The sequence below is a fragment of the Stegostoma tigrinum genome, chromosome 3 (genome assembly GCF_030684315.1).
Source record: "Stegostoma tigrinum isolate sSteTig4 chromosome 3, sSteTig4.hap1, whole genome shotgun sequence".
NCBI classification, from domain to species: domain Eukaryota; kingdom Metazoa; phylum Chordata; class Chondrichthyes; order Orectolobiformes; family Stegostomatidae; genus Stegostoma; species Stegostoma tigrinum.
The window spans coordinates 130093140-130111537 of NC_081356.1; the positions used below are offsets into that span (position 1 = coordinate 130093140).

Genomic DNA, 18398 nt, shown 5'->3' on the forward strand with positions numbered 1-18398 from the left:
CACCTATCCCCTCCTCTCACCTCAAGCCACAGCCCCATTTCCTTCCTCCTAACCTCATCCCGCCTTGACCTGTCTGCCCTCGCCGAACTGACCTACCCCTCCCCACCTGCAATCACCTCCACTGGCTCCATCCCCGCCCCTTTAATTTGTCTGCCTCCTCTATCCATCTTCGGTCCGCCTCCCCCTCTCTCCCTATTTATTTCAGAATCCTCTCCCTATCCCCCTTTTCTGAAGAAGGGTCTAGGCCTGAAACGTCAGCTTTTGTGCTCCTGAGATGCTGCTTGGCCTCCTGTCTTCATCCAGCTACATACTTTGTTATCTCGGATTCTCCAGCATCTGCAGTTCCCATTATCTCAGGATTACTATTGTGCCACATTAGGGAGAATAGAAACAGTAGGATATATATCAGTTGAAGACATGGCTGGAGAGATGATGCAAAGGGGGAGGTTTCAGATTCCAGGGAGATTAGGACCAGTACAAACTGAACAGCACTGAGACTGATGCCCTTGCGCAAGTATTTGCTGGTGTGGTTGATGAGGATTTAAACTAGAACAGCAGGCAGATGAGAACTTAAGCAGGGTGACGAGGGAAAGAGATGAGAAACAAGGGCAGTAATAAAAGAAAGAACACTGAAATTACAAAAAAAAGGAAGACAAGGTAATCAAGGGCACAAGGCAAATAGGGTCACTGTAAAAAAGGTTAGGATGACCAAAAATGGCAAAAAAAGGAAAGCCTAAAGGCTTTATCTTAATCCACAAACATTCAGAATAATATGAATGGTGCAAACAAAGGTAAACGGATATGATCTGAAGATGTAGTGTCCATTTGGGTGAAGGTGAGGAAGCAGCAAGGGAAAAGCAACATTGGCAGGACTAATGCACAGATCCCCAAACAGGAGAAAGGGATAAATCAGCAAATAATAGGAGCTTGTGAACAGAATACAGCAACAATTACAGATGACTTTGACATTCATGTTGATCGAGTTAATCATGTTGAAAAGGATAGTTAAGACAAATTCAAAGTGTGTTAGGAAAGCTTCCTGGAGCAAAATGTCACGGAGTCAACAGGGAACAGGCTTTCTCAGATATGGTAACAGATGATGAGGCAGGTTTAATGAATGATCTAAGATTAAAAAGGTCCCCGGGAAGTAGTACCCAAGCTGATTTTTCATTATTTTTATTCATTTTAATTAACTTTGCTTTGGAGTCGTGAACTGAAGATGACTTGTGGACTTTGGGGAATAGGTTGTGGTCAAAGAAAAAGAACAAACCAAATATGCCTGGAGGTTAATTTCAAGCCAATACTTGATTAGAAGGGCTCCTACAGTCAGTGTCTTTGGAAAGAGCACTGTTTAACAGCTGCAGAAGTTGGCTATTAATGAGGTCACTGTTTGGAAACTAGCTCCAGTAAGTCTGGAAGTGATCCTACATTGAAGCAGATGTTGAATGTAATTGAGGTTGCGGAAAGAGACCATCAGTCTATCATGGTCAGGGCAAGAGTTGAAAGTTTTTTTTGAACTGTGTTTTCTGGGGAACTCAGTTTGGTGACACAGCATAAAGGATTTGCATCAAGATTTCCCTGCCTAATCTCCAACATCAGCTTCCAGAACGCCAAAAGAATAGAAAGCTGAATTAGAAGTACTGAATTTTACCTGAGCGAACTGGAAAGGTGACCCTAATTAACGCTTCTAGAGAAGCGACTCAGAAGTCCACAACTCTTCTTGTGAAACAATGCATCATGAAGGCCATTTAAGTAATCTGGCCAGGTTTGTTTTTTTATTATTTATAAAATAATAGTGTTTGTCTGTCTTTTATGTGAATGGGGGCTGAAAAACAAGTCTGTTTTGGATTTAAAACAGACATTAACTACACCACCATTTTTCCCCCCTCTATGTATTTAATAATGTATTTAAACTTTTGTTTAAGATATAAAGCCAGAGTCTAGAATTATCATTTGGAAAGTTTGGGATTAGTTATTCAAAAACCTAGTTAGGAACTACTGTAGTAACTACTGGAGTCTTTGACAGTTTTAATGTGTTGCGAATACGGAGGTAGAAAGGCCGATTGGCTCACCTGCCTGTGTCCATGTTCTAACACATGATTGAATTTATTATTCAATTTGAGGAGTGAGAAGCTTAGGTCAGAAACAACTATATTTAAAGGGAATTGCAATGAAACGATGATGGACTTAGCTAAGGCAGACTGGGCACATAGATTAGCTGGAATGACAGTAAGCAAACGGTGGCAGATATTTTAAGAATGTAAATCATGATTTTCAGCAACAAGTATGTCCCAGTAAGGTGGAAAGATTTTAAGAGACAGATAAACCAACCATGGCTAACCAAGGAAGTTAAGGACCATACTAAGTTGAAAGAAAAAGAATGTAAGGAGGCAAAAGTCAGTGATAGCCCTGAAGACTAGGATAAATTCAGAATCCTGCAAAAGGAGGACTGAAAAGACAGAAGTATGAAACGAATACAACAGCAAACACCCTTCCAGTAAGATAGCAGTACAGTAGGTTTTCTGAGCTCAAAGCTTGTCCGCTCCACCAACTTTCCTTTTTGTTCCCCCCCCCCGCCCACTTTTCTCATTTATTTCTCTTTATTTTATTCTACTTGCACCTTTAAGAGTTTGGAGCTCGCAGTGACTAATTCGGTGCTGGCAAGTAGGCCCATGTAGACGCATGGCAGCAGCTTCAGAGGTGGTTTGGGTACATCCACGAGGCAGTCTGACTGCTGACTCACTGCTGTGGCAAAGACAAGTTTGGGTTTCTAGTGGCGTTTGCATCCTTCACAGAGGCTGTGGCAGAGGCAACTTTGGGCCCAGTAAGAAACCGTATTGCAGGGTGAATGGGGATAAGGGGTTCTTTTGCATGTTGGTGACCTATAACCAGTGGAGTGCTACAGGGATCAGTATTGGGACCACCATTTACAATGTATATTACTGACTTAGAGCAAGGATGCAAATGTACAGTGGCTAAATTTGTAGACAACACAAAATATGGTTGCAGGGTGAGTAAGGCTAAGAACTAACAGCCTTCAGTATTTAGGAAGGACACGCTTAAAAAATGCTGTTAGCAAAGATTAAAATCAGTGCAATCGTAAGAGAATTGGCTCAAAATCTGGATGGTAACAGAAAAAAAAAATCAATCTAGGAGTAAAGAAGGAACAACGCAAGGTGCAAAACGTTTTTGGGGTTTCTCTCAGCCTCCAAACAGTAGTGGTAAGGGGACAGATGATTTAAACAGAAAATTAGAGAATGATGTAACAAGGGTGCCACAGTGATCATGGGTGACTTTAATCTACACATACTATTATTGCTGATCTGCTTTGCATAGTCTATGACAAATTTCCAGAGTGTGTAGAAGACAACTAACAAAGAAGGGAATAAGTTACCCTAGATTTGGTATTGTAAAAATAAGGATTTAATTAATCCTTGGGGATGGAAGGTGAAGTAGTCCAATCCAAAGCAAGGGTTTAATAAAGAAAAGAGACAAAGGTATGAAGGACAAGTTGGCTACAATAATGTCAGTAATTTAAATAAAAGACATGAAGGTGGACAGACAATAGCTAAAATTAAGAAATGAATGTACTGACTGCATTCCTTTTTCCCAGGAAAAAGTAGCCAAACCTTGGATCACAGAAAAATACTCAGTGTTCGATTGACAAGGAGTCATTAGACATAATGCTTTTCCAGCAGTTTAAGAACTGAGAAGGGGAAAAACAGAATAAATCCGAAGGGCCATAAAAACTAAATGCTTCTACCCAAGAAACTTCAGGTCAAATATGGACAAGAAAAATTTCCAACTGCAATCTACTGGCCCCTTTAGCTATGCACCAGCTTGCTCACATATTGAACACTACTTCATGGAAGCATTGAGGGCAGCAAGGCCGAGTACTTTGGGTGGGCCTTTTTTTTGGTTCATGAGACACTGGCATCACTGGTTAGGGATGCTGGCCTGATAGTCCTGGAGAAGGTGGTAAGCTGGTTTCTCAAAGTTGCTACAGTCCGAGGTGGAGGGAAGCCCACAATGCTGTTTGGAAGGGAATTCCAGAATTGTAATCTAGCGACAGCGAAGGACCAGTGATAAGGTTGCAAAACAGGATAGTGTACAACTTGGAAGTGACTTGCCAACTTTAAATACAGACAGATTGTCAAATACCTCATGAATTTTAATACTTTTTAAGCAAATGAATTTCTGTCTTTTTCACCAGGGCCTGCTAGCATCTTCCTGAGGTAAAGGCAGACACTTTTTTCCTTAAATACCTCATGTTCTATGCCTCCGTGTATAAGTCCTCTTTTCGGCCCCTTATTGATCCCATTCATCCTTCCACTGCCTTGGCTACATATGCATATTCACTCTCTTTCCCCCCCCCGCCATTCGTTTTTTTTAAATAATCCATTTTTCTAAATCAACCTGTTCACAGATGTTCTGATGTTACATGCCTCCCAGTCCAGGTGTAGGGACACTACCACTGTGCCAGAGGGTCCTATCAGTGTGATGGAAGTGTAGGTAAGAATTAACATTTTAAAGGAACTAAGAGGATGGTTTTGTTCTATCGACTTCTGGATTATGGCCTGCCACGCTTCCATTGCATCACTCTGCACTGCCTGACCTTTCCATATCCTGATTCTCACTTGTATTTTCTACCTAACATTGCTTTTTTTAAAACCCCTTCCTACTCAAGGAGCGCTAAATATTTTCACCCCATCTTGCCCTTCTAAGGGAATATATCATAACCATGCCAGAAACTGATCTTCTCTGAAGGTTCAATTGTTCATTGTTCGATTACCCTTTTCTGCTAACCTTTGGACTCAATTCAATGCAGATCCATTGTTAAAACATACAAGCTGGCATTTCTAAGATTAAATTTTTACTCTGGATTGTTCATCCCCATTGTCCTTAAATCACCTTAAACCCTAAGGCACAGTGATTCCTACCCTCTAAATATTCTCCCCCGACAAATGGCCCAATTCATTCCCAAGAACCAGGTCTAGCAGCCCTCCTTTCTGGTTGGTTGGGAAACATTGCTTTAGCAAATTGTCTTATTCACTTTAGGAACTCTTGTTCTTTTACTATAGATAACAAGGTGTGGAGCTGATGACCACAGCAGGCCAGGCAGCAGAGGAGCAGGAAAGCTGGCATTTCGAATCTGGACCCTTCTTCAGAAATGTGGGAGGGGAAGGGAGCTCTGAAATAAATGGGGGAGGGGAGGGCAGAATTTGATGATAAAAGGTGCATAGAGGAGCAAATTAGTGGAGAGAAGACGGACAGGTCAAGGAGCCGGGGATGAAGCCAGTATGGGCGAGTGTAAGTAGGGAATTTGGATGGGGGCACTGGCAGGTGGGAGGAAAAATGGACAGGTCAAGGAGGCAGGGATGAGGTGGGGGGAAGCAGGTCTTGGGATGAGGTTGGGGGTAGGGAGATTTTGAAGCTTGTGAAATCCACATTGAGACCAATGGGGTGCAGGGTTCCCAGGTGGAATAGGAGGTGCTGTTCCTCCAGCCCTTTACTGTTCCTTACCCTATTACTATTCCAATCTATATTCTGAAATTGAAGTCTCCATGATTTCTGCACACTTCTGCAATTTCATTGAGAATCTGTTCCTCCACATCCTGCCCACAAGTTTGTGACCTATCAACTACATCAAGCTATATATCATTGTAATTTAGCTAATCCTTAGCTGGAGTTAAGTTGATCTGTCCTTGTACTTGGGATATTCTTTTCATAGAATCCCTACAATGTGGAAACGGGGTCTTTGGTCCAAGTCCATGCCGAACCTCAAAAGTAACCCACCTAACTTACTCATCCCTGAACATTAAAGGGCAATTTTAACGCGGCCAATCCATCAAACCCGCACATCTTCTGACTGTGGGAGGTAACAGGGAAAATGTGCAAACTCCACACAGACAGTCGCCCGAGGCTAGAATCAAACCTGGGTCCCTGGCGCTTAGAGGCAGCAGTGCTAGCCATTCAGCCACTGTGGCGTCCTGTATTGCAACACTCTCAAAGCTCTCCCCTGACACTTGCACCTCCTGCATTCCCCTAAAATAGAACTTAAGACAAGGACTTATGGTACAGAAATATTTTCTTGTAATAAACTCTTGATGTTTGACCATGGTGATGTATTTAAAAATACTGAACAAATTGTGTTACCTCAGTAAAATAACAAGTTTCAAATTCCAGAGGCTATTCAAATTGGATAAGAATCCATACATAACATGAAAAAGTAATTAAAATCAAAATGCTAAAGGTGGAACACAAAATTTCATTAGGAACTGAAACGAGTAACTAAATGTTTCAGCATTTTTATGAAATTCAGGCCTTTAGGTCAATGTTCACTTGATTATTTGTAATGGCATTCTTCTTAAAGACATGAGCATTTTCCTCCTCAAACTGTAATCCTGTAAAGCTGATTATTGAAAATATGCTAAAATCAGGATTCAGCAGAAATGAAAATGCATCAAACCGTATGAGATATAACAACAGATCCAAGCAAGGTTTTACTTATCAATTTATACACAGGTCAAACATTGTAAAGCGATGGATTATGTCATGTCCAGATGAGGAGGAACAGCCTGAATGGGTTTATTCCCAGCTTGGAAACTTACACCAGGACAGTGGGAGGCATTCAAAAGGGAAATGGGGGAAAAGTACAAGCCCAGCATGTTCCCTTTGTTTGAGCAACAAGTTCAGAGAATGCTGCATGCCTAAGAAAATTTAGGCATGGATGAAAAAGGGAGAAAAAGAGCAAGTGTAGAACAGGTATAAAGGAGAACCAATTAACAGAGGTCCTAGTGAAGTATAGAAAGCGCAGGGACCAGCGGGGGTGGGGGTTTACAGCCATTAGAGGAACAAAGAAGTGCTATGAAAGAAACGTTAACCAGCAAGATTAGGGAGACGATAGACAACAGGTGCAGGAGTAGGCCATTCAGCCCTTTGAGCTGCTCCACCATTTATTATGATCATGTCTATGTAAGGAACTGGAGACACTAGTAGAGTCTTAAATGAGTACTTCACATAGGATTGAGGAAAAAGACGTAGGTACAGAAATCAGGAAGATGGACTGTGAAATTCTTGAGTGATTTGATATAGGGAATAATGTGGTATTGGAGGCTTTGCAGGGCTTCGAATTGGACAAATCCCCAGGTCAGGATGAGTTGTATCCCAGGCTGCTGTTAAAAAAAGGAAGGAAATCGTAGGGACCCTGAACTAAATTTGTAATTCTTCTCCACCCACAGGGAGATGCTAGAGGACTAGAGGGCAGTTGATGTGATTCCACTATCAAGAACAGTGAGAAAGACAAAATTAGGGAATTAGAGACCAGTGAGTCTCACATCAGTGACAGGGAGACTAATCAGAAAATTCTGCAAGACCAAATTAATCTCCATTTAGAACAGGAAGGTGTTATCAGGGACTTTATGCTGGAAATCTATTAAAAGTTGGTTAGGCCTCAGTTAGAATATTGTGTGCCAATCTGGAATTCACATTATAGAAGGGATGTGATTTCATTAGACAGGGTGCAGCTGAGATTTACCAGGATGTGGCCTGTTGTGTTTTAGTTGAAGACAGACTATAGACTGGGGTTGTTTTCCTTGGCGTAGAGAAGGCCAACAAGGGTCATGGATTTATAGGTTTAAAATTAGGAGGGACACAGATAGGGTGGACAGGACTGAACATTTCTGCTTAGTGTAAGGATTAAGAACCAGTGAACTTGGATGGAAGGTAAGGGGCAGGAGATTTAGAGAAGATAGGAGGAAAACATTTTTCAGTCAGGGGCAGTGGGAATCACTTTCTGTAAAGATGATCGAGGCAGAAACCCTCATTAATATTTAGATGCGCACTTGCAAAGCAAAGGCATTCAAGGTTATAGGCCAACTGCCGGAAAATGGGATTATAATGATTAGGTAGTTGGTTTTTGACTGGTGCAGATTTGATGGGCCAAAAGGACTTTTTTCTGTGCTGCAGACTTCCATGACTCCGAGCTGACTTCAGGAGTGAAGAGATTTTCTTACAAAGGAATGGCTGAGCAGATTGGGAGTTAAGAAAAACGAGAGGTGATCTTGTACCGATTGTAATGAGGTCAGTCAGGCAGATTTCATAGAATGAGTTACCTGAACGGGCCAGATTAACAACCCTAATCAGGGAGCCCTTCTGACAGATAAAATAGGGAGCATCAGGGGTTCTGCTCACACTAAGGGAGCTGGACCAGTATCAAGGACCTTCAGTGTATAAACATGGGGTGATGGGGTGATGCTTCACTGGCAATGACATAAAAGAACGTTCCTAAAGACAACTATTGCAAGAGAGTTTCTTAGAGTTAGGTTAAGCATTTCTGGCATCATGCTATTTGGAAAGCTTGAATCATTTGATCCCGCTATCAAAAGACTAGGACCAATACTTGGAAAGAAACAACGCAATGGCAATTCAGTTTGAACTCAATGGTGGGCTCTAGTACTTATCGCGTACAATTACAAGTCAGAACACCATCCAGGAGGCCAAGTCGCGAATGCATTGAGTGATCCCCTATTGGCATACACCACTAGTGGTACCATTACTGGAAGAGTCTGTAAAAGTTAAAATTTTCTAAACACCCTTCCAGTCATAGCTGACAATATCAGACTTTGGAAGCAGCAAGACCCAATCCTGACAGAACTAAAACAGTTAACGAGGGAAACCCAAGGGCTGTCACAAACAGAACGAAAACATTTTAGACCTGGAGAGACCAGATCAGAGGACAGCACACTGCTGTGGGGAGCAAGAGTGTTTATCTGGTGATGACATTTACTCAGGACACTGGATGAATTACACCAGGATCATTCAGGGGTTTCCAAAATGAAGATATTGGCAAGAGGTTATATCTGGTAGCCAGGCTTGGATGCAGTTGGTGGGGCAGTGCCCAGAATGCCAGCAAGGACAAATTAATGCCAGCAGCTCCCCCACATTCGTGGGAATGGCTTGGTAAGCCATGGGCTCAGTTTTACATTCAGCCAATGGAAGGACCTGTATAATCAATGTTCTTAGTCACTGTAGATGCCCACACAGTTCACTCAAACACAAGAATGACTACAGAAAAACTGCGTGCATTATTTACAAGATAATAAAATGTGAGGCTGGATGAACACAGCAGGCCAAGCAGCATCTCAGGAGCACAAAAGCTGACGTTTCGGGCCTAGACCCTTCATCAGAGAGGGGGATGGGGGGAGGGAACTGGAATAAATAGGGAGAGAGGGGGAGGCGGACCGAAGATGGAGAGTAAAGAAGATAGGTGGAGAGGGTGTAGGTGGGGAGGTAGGGAGGGGATAGGTCAGTCCAGGGAAGACGGACAGGTCAAGGAGGTGGGATGAGGTTAGTAGGTAGCTGGGGGTGCGGCTTGGGGTGGGAGGAAGGGATGGGTGAGAGGAAGAACCGGTTAGGGAGGCAGAGACAGGTTGGACTGGTTTTGGGATGCAGTGGGTGGGGGGGGGAAGAGCTGGGCTGGTTGTGTGGTGCAGTGGGGGGAGGGGATGAACTGGGCTGGTTTAGGGATGCAGTGGGGGAAGGGGAGATTTTGAAACTGGTGAAGTCCACATTGATACCATATGGCTGCAGGGTTCCCAGGCGGAATATGAGTTGCTGTTCCTGCAACCTTCGGGTGGCATCATTGTGGCAGTGCAGGAGGCCCATGATGGACATGTCATCAAGAGAATGGGAGGGGGAGTGGAAATGGTTTGCGACTGGGAGGTGCAGTTGTTTGTTGCGAACTGAGCGGAGGTGTTCTGCAAAGCGGTCCCCAAGCCTCCGCTTGCTTTCCCCAATGTAGAGGAAGCCGCACCGGGTACAGTGGATGCAGTATACCACATTGGCAGATGTGCAGGTGAACCTCTGCTTAATGTGGAATGTCATCTTGGGGCCTGGGATGGGGGTGAGGGAGGAGGTGTGGGGACAAGTGTAGCATTTCCTGCGGTTGCAGGGGAAGGTGCCGGGTGTGGTGGGGTTGGAGGGCAGTGTGGAGCGAACAAGGGAGTCACGGAGAGAGTGGTCTCTCCGGAAAGCAGACAGGGGAGGGGATGGAAAAATGTCTTGGGTGGTGGGGTCGGATTGTAAATGGCGGAAGTGTCGGAGGATAATGCGTTGTATCCGGAGGTTGGTAGGGTGGTGTGTGAGAACGAGGGGGATCCTCTTGGGGCGGTTGTGGCGGGGGTGGGGTGTGAGGGATGTGGGAGAATGGGGGAGACGCGGTCAAGGGCGTTCTCAATCACCGTGGGGGGAAAGTTGCGGTCCTTAAAGAACTTGGACATCTGGGATGTGCGGGAGTGGAATGTCTTATCGTGGGAGCAGATGCGGCGGAGGCGGAGGAATTGGGAATAGGGGATGGAATTTTTGCAGGAGGGTGGGTGGGAGGAGGTGTATTCTAGGTAGCTGTGGGAGTCGGTGGGCTTGAAATGGACATCAGTTACAAGCTGGTTGCCTGAGATGGAGACAGAGGTCCAGGAAGGTGAGGGATGTGCTGGAGATGGCCCAGGTGAACTGAAGGTTGGGGTGGAAGGTGTTGGTGAAGTGGATACTTGGGAACCCTGCAGCCATATGGTATCAATGTGGACTTCACCAGTTTCAAAATCTCCCCTTCCCCCACTGCATCCCTAAACCAGCCCAGTTCATCCCCTCCCCCCACTGCACCACACAACCAGCCCAGCTCTTCCCCCCCACCCACTGCATCCCAAAACCAGTCCAACCTGTCTCTGCCTCCCTAACCGGTTCTTCCTCTCACCCATCCCTTCCTCCCACCCCAAGCCGCACCCCCAGCTACCTACTAACCTCATCCCACCTCCTTGACCTGTCCGTCTTCCCTGGACTGACCTATCCCCTCCCTACCTCCCCACCTACACCCTCTCCACCTATCTTCTTTACTCTCCATCTTCGGTCCGCCTCCCCCTCTCTCCCTATTTATTCCAGTTCCCTCCCCCCATCCCCCTCTCTGATGAAGGGTCTAGGCCCGAAACGTCAGCTTTTGTGCTCCTGAGATGCTGCTTGGCCTGCTGTGTTCATCCAGCCTCACATTTTATTATCTTGGAATCTCCAGCATCTGCAATTCCCATTATCTCTGCATTATTTACAACACACTGACTCCTAGAAGTGTTGGTCACAGATAATGGGCCATCATTTACCAGAAAAATTTGAATAGGTATTTCCTAAAGTCGAATGGCATTCAGCATAAGGACAGATCCATACCATTCATCATCCAATGGCCTGGAAGAAAGACTAGTCCAAAAACTTTGAAGGCAGGTTTGAAGAATCAGCCCACAGCTTCGCTGGATACCAAGCTGTCCCACTACCTATTTTATTATAGGACAATCCCTCATGAGTCTACAGGAATACCTCCAGCAGAGTTGCTTAAAAGGTAAAACAGCTCTGCACCAAGCTGCAGGAGACAGGATAGTATCATTAAAATGGCATCAAATGCTAGCACCAGATTCCACCAAGCATTTTACTTCAGGGGATAAGTTTGGTGTAGGAGCCATGGAAATGGCCCTGCAATGGTAACAGGCTCAGTTGGGGCAAGGTCAGGAACAGCAGCATATAAAGTTCAGGTAGGAGCAACAGTCCTGAACAAGCATGGAGACCATGTGAAAGTCACAAAACAGTGTGCTCTACAGATCAAAGGCTGTTGGAACCCATAAGTTCTCCCACTCTGTCAAGCATTGAAGAGACATCAGATGGACATGGTGGATCTTGTCACATTGTCTTCTTTCAATGGCAAAAAGACGTCAATGAATTTCTCAGACTCTCTGGGTGCAAAAGGCAAGCTCCTGAGCAATACACGCTGCCTGTATCCAACAGAGTCAGAGGAACCTGATTCAGTGCTAAAACACTCCAGGAGGCACCACAAAGTAAAAAAGAATAAGCCAGTGTTTTTGGACTCTGAGCAGGCAGGTGTAGTGACTAAAACAAGGTCAGCAAGGTGGACCTCGGAGTTTCCTGACTGGACTAGATTAACAGTCCCAGAGTCCTGGCTAACAGATTAAAAGAAGAATGTCAGACACTGACACTCGGACCTAGCTGAGGGAGTCGGATTGGTGTCAAGGACCTACCACATGTAAATAAGGGGTGACTTGGTGACAGGGTACCAGCCTCTGTGGATTTACTTCAGATCTTATTAAAAGATATTTTCCTAACGGATCTTTTAAAAGTAGTTGAGCACTGTGGAACAGGCAGAAGGGTGCAGCTCACAGGCCAAGATAAGATCTTCCTTGATCTTATTGAAAATTGGAATAGGCTTATATAGCTAAGTGGCCTAGTCTGCCTCTTTGCAGGGACTCAAACAATACTGCAATGGCCTAAATCATATTCGTACCTATCGTACAGTGGTCAAGTCTGCACCTGGTGTTTATTTTAAATATTAATGGAGCACCTAGAGGTTCAATTAAAAAAGGTAACACTTTTACCGGACTTTGTAGAATCATGGAAACCCTTTTCCTCTGTTCCATCATATTGAAATCCTGGCGCAAATCCGGTGGCATATTTCTTTCTCTGAGGTATTCAGGATTGTTCTCATCAACTCGGTCAAAGTATTTCTCCTTGTGCGGAGCAGTTGAAGGGGGTGGGGAAGTAACCACCCCCACACCAGAGTCACCATTCATTGCAAGTTATTCTAGGTTCCTAAAGGAAGAAAACAAATTGTAAATTGTAATGTCAACATATCATAAATCAATCACAGACAGAGACAGACAGAGACAGACAGAGACAGACAGAGACAGACAGAGACAGACAGAGACAGACAGAGACAGACAGAGACAGACAGAGACAGACAGAGACAGACAGAGACAGACAGACCTCCACCTTGTCTAGTGTTGCAGTTAATGATTTTGAGCAGGAAAAAGAAAACTAAGCCAATAAACAACCCAATCCATGCCACCTTTTCAAAAATACTATACTTAATTACATGTTCTTACCATTTTAACTTCACTTGGAGTTCAAATATAAAATATCAAATATTATAGCTCAAACACTGCAACACTTTAAAATCAGCAAATCAAGTGAAGTTGAGCTGCAATGAATTTTGATTGCTTCAAGTGTCTCCATCAAAATATGCTATTTTCCCCTCAACTAAACTACGTATTTTGAAGAGCTTTTGTGCATTTAAAAATTACATTTCTAAAACAAAAATGTTTATTAACAAGAACTGTAGACAATCCACAAGGAACAAGTGCTTTACTTAGGAAACACAGACAGCAGCAGGCTGACTGGGCACCCAAGGCCCTTCATCAAAATCAGTAAAATCATGGCCTATCAGATTATGTCTTTAGATACATATCCCTGCTTTCCCATTGTTGCCTATCCTGACCCAACATCCCTCAATCCCCTTGTGCATTAAAAGTCTTTCCAAGTTTGGCTTGAATACAAATATAACTGTTAGTTACAACTCTCCACAAAAAAATCTCTTCACCTACATGTGAAATTTGCACCTCCCCTCCATGGTTCTAAATACCCTACAAGAGAGACTTCATTCAGCAGCCAACCTGCCACCTCAATTTCATGTACTTCAATAAAAGGCATCAGTTTTGCAAAAAACTCTTTGGTCTGACCTGGTCAACCTTTCCTCAAGAGCCATCGCATTTATTTTAAGAATTGGCCTGGCAAACTTTGAGCTGTCTCAATGCAAGTATATCATTCTGACTAAATGGAGGATCATCATAACCAGGAACAATTCAACCCTGAGCTTGCTCAGTCATTCAATACAATACAATCATGGCTAATCTCATATTGGCCTTAACTCCACTTTGCTGTCCACTTTCCATATTCCACATTGTTACTAATTAAAAATGTGCCCACCTCCTCCTCAAATTTACTCAGATCCCAGCATCTGCCACATTTTTGGAAAACCACTTCATTTATAGGCAGAGTATGAGATAGAGGCAGTTGGATAAGACTCTTTGCTAAAACTTAAGATAATTGAAGCAGCTAATGATATAAGGCTTCCAAAATCAAAACAGGATCACCAGAAAGCAGAGGAACTTGATGCATTTCCAATGCAACTTTACAGTCAAAATGCTGGCATCATACCTAGGTCAGCAGTATTGCCCATCACAAATGCAGAAAGTGGTGACAAGCTGCTATCTTGAATGGTGTAGTCCTACAATTTTGTAAGGATCCAGGATTTTACAATGACATTCAAAGAGTAAAGTTCCAAGTCAGAATGGTGTTTGGCTTGGAGAGGAACTTGCTGACGGTGGTGTTCCCATGCCCTTCTAGTGGCATGAGTCATGGCTTTTGGAATATGTTAGATTACAAACAAATAAGAAAATTGTTTTTCGACACAACCTTACTGATCTAAACAAAATTTCTTACATTGCCCGGTTGAAGTTTCCTTTCTAAAACAGCCACAGGAAACAAAAACTATGAACTGTATTTTAATAGATCAAGTTCCCTCAACATTAAATGTGGAGAAACAGTTAAAATCAGCCACATGTATTACACCCTCAAATTAGCACTGACTCTAATGTGCGATTCCCTCAAGGCCTGGCACTTCTAAAATCAGCCATCAGCTAACTTGTGGGCCCATGGTTTTGTACAATGCAGTGGTTTGTACACTGTGCATTCAGACAGTGGCATTAAAATCACAAATCAAGGAGACAAATTTAACCCAACAGTGCCCAAGGTGGTAACAATCCTGGAGAGTGTAATACTTTACCTTATTAATAGGAAAAAGCTGAAGGATTACTCAAAACAACCGGCAAAGGCTTTTATACTATGATGCAGACACCAGTTAGAGTCTTACACAATTCAACAAAATATCCCCAAAAGGGAATAGTGCATGACATCAGCTATTAAATATTTCTGCCTTCTTCTCATTGAAGGGCCTTGATATCTAATACATGGATTCACTTGAACTCAGGATTGCTACCATAAATTTTATTACAACAATTTTTCCCTATTTTAACACATCCAACACCAATTAACCTCATGAATTTTCAATAAACACTCCCCAGTTGACTTCATAGCCAAGTTGAGTGTTCTGAAATCTTTTAGCAATAGCAATACTAAAAGATATTTGCAGATCATAAGTTCAAAATACAAAAATAAATCAAGTTGAATAGTAGGCTTGGTCCTTTATATTAATTCCCTGTGGGCAAGTCGGTAAAGTACCTCAACCACAGTTACCATTAATGGGATAAAATTTGCATCCTACAATGTTTCTAGAATCAGTTAACAGCCACCTTCACATAGCATCAAAATTAAGATTAATTACAAGATTTGAAATCGTATCAGATACATTAACTTCTTAAAAAGGGAAAACACTGCGGTTTCACTACAATTATAATATTATAGTTAGTGGAGTCATGGCAGAACCAGTGAAAGTGGGAGCCAGCACCTCAACTAGGGTTGAAAGCTGAAATTCAGGGGCCATGAGCTCAGAGACTGTAATGACCAAACAATCCACCAGTGGTCCAACAGATCATTGCTTCCTCTCCTACTGCTCAGTGAAATACTGCAACAAAACAGGGTACATATTTGGACAATTCAGCCCAACTCTGTCATTTGACATAATAATGGCAGCTTCAATAATCCTTAGGCTCACTCTGTCTTTTCCCATAACTAGCTTCCGTTGCTGATTAAAAATTTGACCATCTATCTCAGCCTTGAATATCCTTCATGATCAATCCATGACAGCCTTCCGCTGCAAATAATTCCTCAGATTCACTACCTTCAACAAACCTCTCATCTTTGTCCTAAATGGGTAACCCAATAAAGAGGGAGGGAGGGAACCACTCCACATCTACTTTGTTAGAATTCTATACGTTCAAAAGATCTCCTCTCAATCTAAGTTCCGAAGAGTGTACAGGCAATCCCCAAGTTGTGATGAGTTCTGTTCTAGAGTATGTCTCCAAGTCAAATTTGTAATCAAGTCAGAACACAATGTAGGACAATGTTAAAGCAGCTATGTGCAAGTACAGGAAATACTCATTTATCAAGTCTTTAAAGTTACAACCTTGCATAAAATCTCATTCGTAAGTACAAACATTCATTAATCTTAAATCTGAGACCATCTATACAAGCCAAACTGCTCAATATCTCCTCAGACCTGGTATCAGCCGGCTGAACATTCTCTGGTCTGCCTTCAATGCCAGTATACTTTTCCTTATCATAACATTCCAGTGTGATCTGACTAATGTCTTGTATAATTTTAGCCAGTCTTTCCTAATTTTATGTTCTTCTCCCTTTGAAATAAAGTAAACATTCCATTTTCATTTCTTATTATCCATTGAACTTGGATGCTGACTTATGATTTGTGTACGAAGATTCCCAAATCCTCATACTGCATTTTTCTGCAATCTTTCTTCATTTAGATAATATTCAGCTCTTCTATTCTTCCTGCCAAATTGCATAAACTCACATTTTCCCACATTATATTACAATGGCCAAGATTTTGTCAACTCACCTAATTCATCACTCACTCTCTGCAGACTCTGCTTCCTCATCATTTGCCTTCCCATCTATTATTGCGTCATCTACAAACTTGGTAATACATTCACACTTCCCTCACCTAAGGGATTAATATATATTGCAAATAAATATCATCTAAGCACTGATTCCAGTGGCATTCCACTTGTTAGAAAGGTCCCAACTCTTTCTTTTATTAGCTAGCCAATCCTCTTTCCACATTAATATACTACTGTCAATGTTCTTACTATTTACACAGCCTAACGTGTAGTACCTTATCAGATGAATTCTGGAAATCTATATATTTTACATCCAACATGTTTCACGTATTGTTCCAGTTACTTCCTAATAAGTAGGTCAGGTACACCTGCCCCATCATGAGGCCGTGCTCTACGTCAAAATGCTCCTCTACTACATCCCTCAATAAACAGCATAGATAACATGAGTCTGTAGCAGGAAAATGTTTGAGAATCACTGAGTAAAGGGGTATAAAACACAGATGTGTATATTACATTTGTTAAGACTTTCTCATGAAGGCCTGCAACAATTGAAACAAATAAGCAGTTTGTGACAGATTCAATACAAGTACTCAAGTGCATTCGATCACCTGCCAACTACTGCAAACGTCACAGTGCACACAAGAAGGTAAGTGAAGCATTAGAAAGACATCGGAGAGGTCATCTCCATACTTCTTTGCATTAAAAGATCACAAATGCCTGATGGGAGCCAATATAAATCATGGCATGTTTAAACTACACTCTCTCAATGTACGAGATGTTTGATGGATCCCAGTAAATCATTCAAGGGAGGTTGTCAAGGCTAGCATTAATGGTCCAGTCAGTGAACTTGAGAAATGGATAATGAACGAGATTTTTGAGCAGCAATAGACCAAGGGTCAATTACAGCTGGCCTTTCACTGTCACGGAGTTGAAATCCTGTAACTCTCCCCCAAACAGCAGTGCGGGTATATGTGACAAAGCGGAGGCATTCACAACAATTGTCAGCCAGAAATGCTGAGTACATGATCCATCTAAGTATCCTGCAGAGGTCCCAAGCATCACGGATGCCAGTCATCAACCATTTTGATTCAGTCTACATGATATCAGTTGCCGCCCCACTCACTGTCCTAAAGGGCCTTATGGCGCAGTGGTTCTGCCTTTACCTGAGCCAGAATGCCTGCTTTCAAGGCCCAACTGCTTCAAAAAAAGGTGAACAATAATATTTTCTAAAAATCAATCTTTTCAGAGATATCTACTCACCATCAGTAAAATGATGAAAGGTGTCATCAACAGTATTACTAAGCAGCACTTACATAGCCAAACTGGCAATGAGCAGGTTATTGCTATCACTAGGGCCACTCAGCTCCTGACCTCATTGCAACCTTAGTTCAAAAATGGACAACAGAACTGAAATCAAGAGCGAGGTGGCAGCATGACTGGCTTTGACATCAAAACAGCATATGCCCAAACGTGGCAAAGAGGCCTAGTAAAATTGAGATCAGTAGGAATCTAAGCAAAAACTCGATGCTGTTTAAGAGTCACGGCTGGATGGTACGCTGGAAGATTGTTGTGGTTGGAGGTAGTCAGTCATCTTAGCTCCAGGACATCTCCGCAGGAATTCCTCAAGGTAGTATTGTAAGCCCAACTATCGTCAGCAGTTTCAATGACCTTCCTTCCATCATAACATCAAAGTGGGGGATGACTGCACAAAATAAAGTACAAATTTCTGACTCCTTAAATACTGAAGCAGTCCATGTTCAAAAATCAAAACCAGGGCAACATTCAGGCTTGGACTGAAGTGGCAAGTAACATTTACATCACATTAATGCAGACAATGACCATTTCCATCAAGACAGAATCTTACTACCGTCCCTTGACATTTAATACTGTTATCATTACCGAATTCCACACAATCAACATCCTGAGAGTCACCACTGAACTGGACTAACCATGTGAATATACTGGCTACAAGTGCAG

At 42.7% G+C, this 18398-nt stretch overlaps 1 protein-coding gene across 6 annotated transcripts in view; it reads right to left on the bottom strand.

The window, feature by feature from the left end:
• The window catches only part of add1 (adducin 1 (alpha)), a 194718-nt gene that overhangs the window by 145626 nt on the left and 30694 nt on the right, over positions 1–18398 (bottom strand). For 5 of the 6 annotated variants that reach the window (XM_059644900.1, XM_059644896.1, XM_048526896.2 and 2 more), the window contains exon 2: positions 12426–12639. In XM_059644900.1, the coding sequence (XP_059500883.1) occupies positions 12426–12620 (195 nt within the window). In that variant the 5' untranslated portion in view covers positions 12621–12639. Of the gene's footprint in view, positions 1–12425; positions 12640–18398 lie in introns of those variants that run through there. The other variant, XM_059644899.1, reaches the window with a different exon arrangement.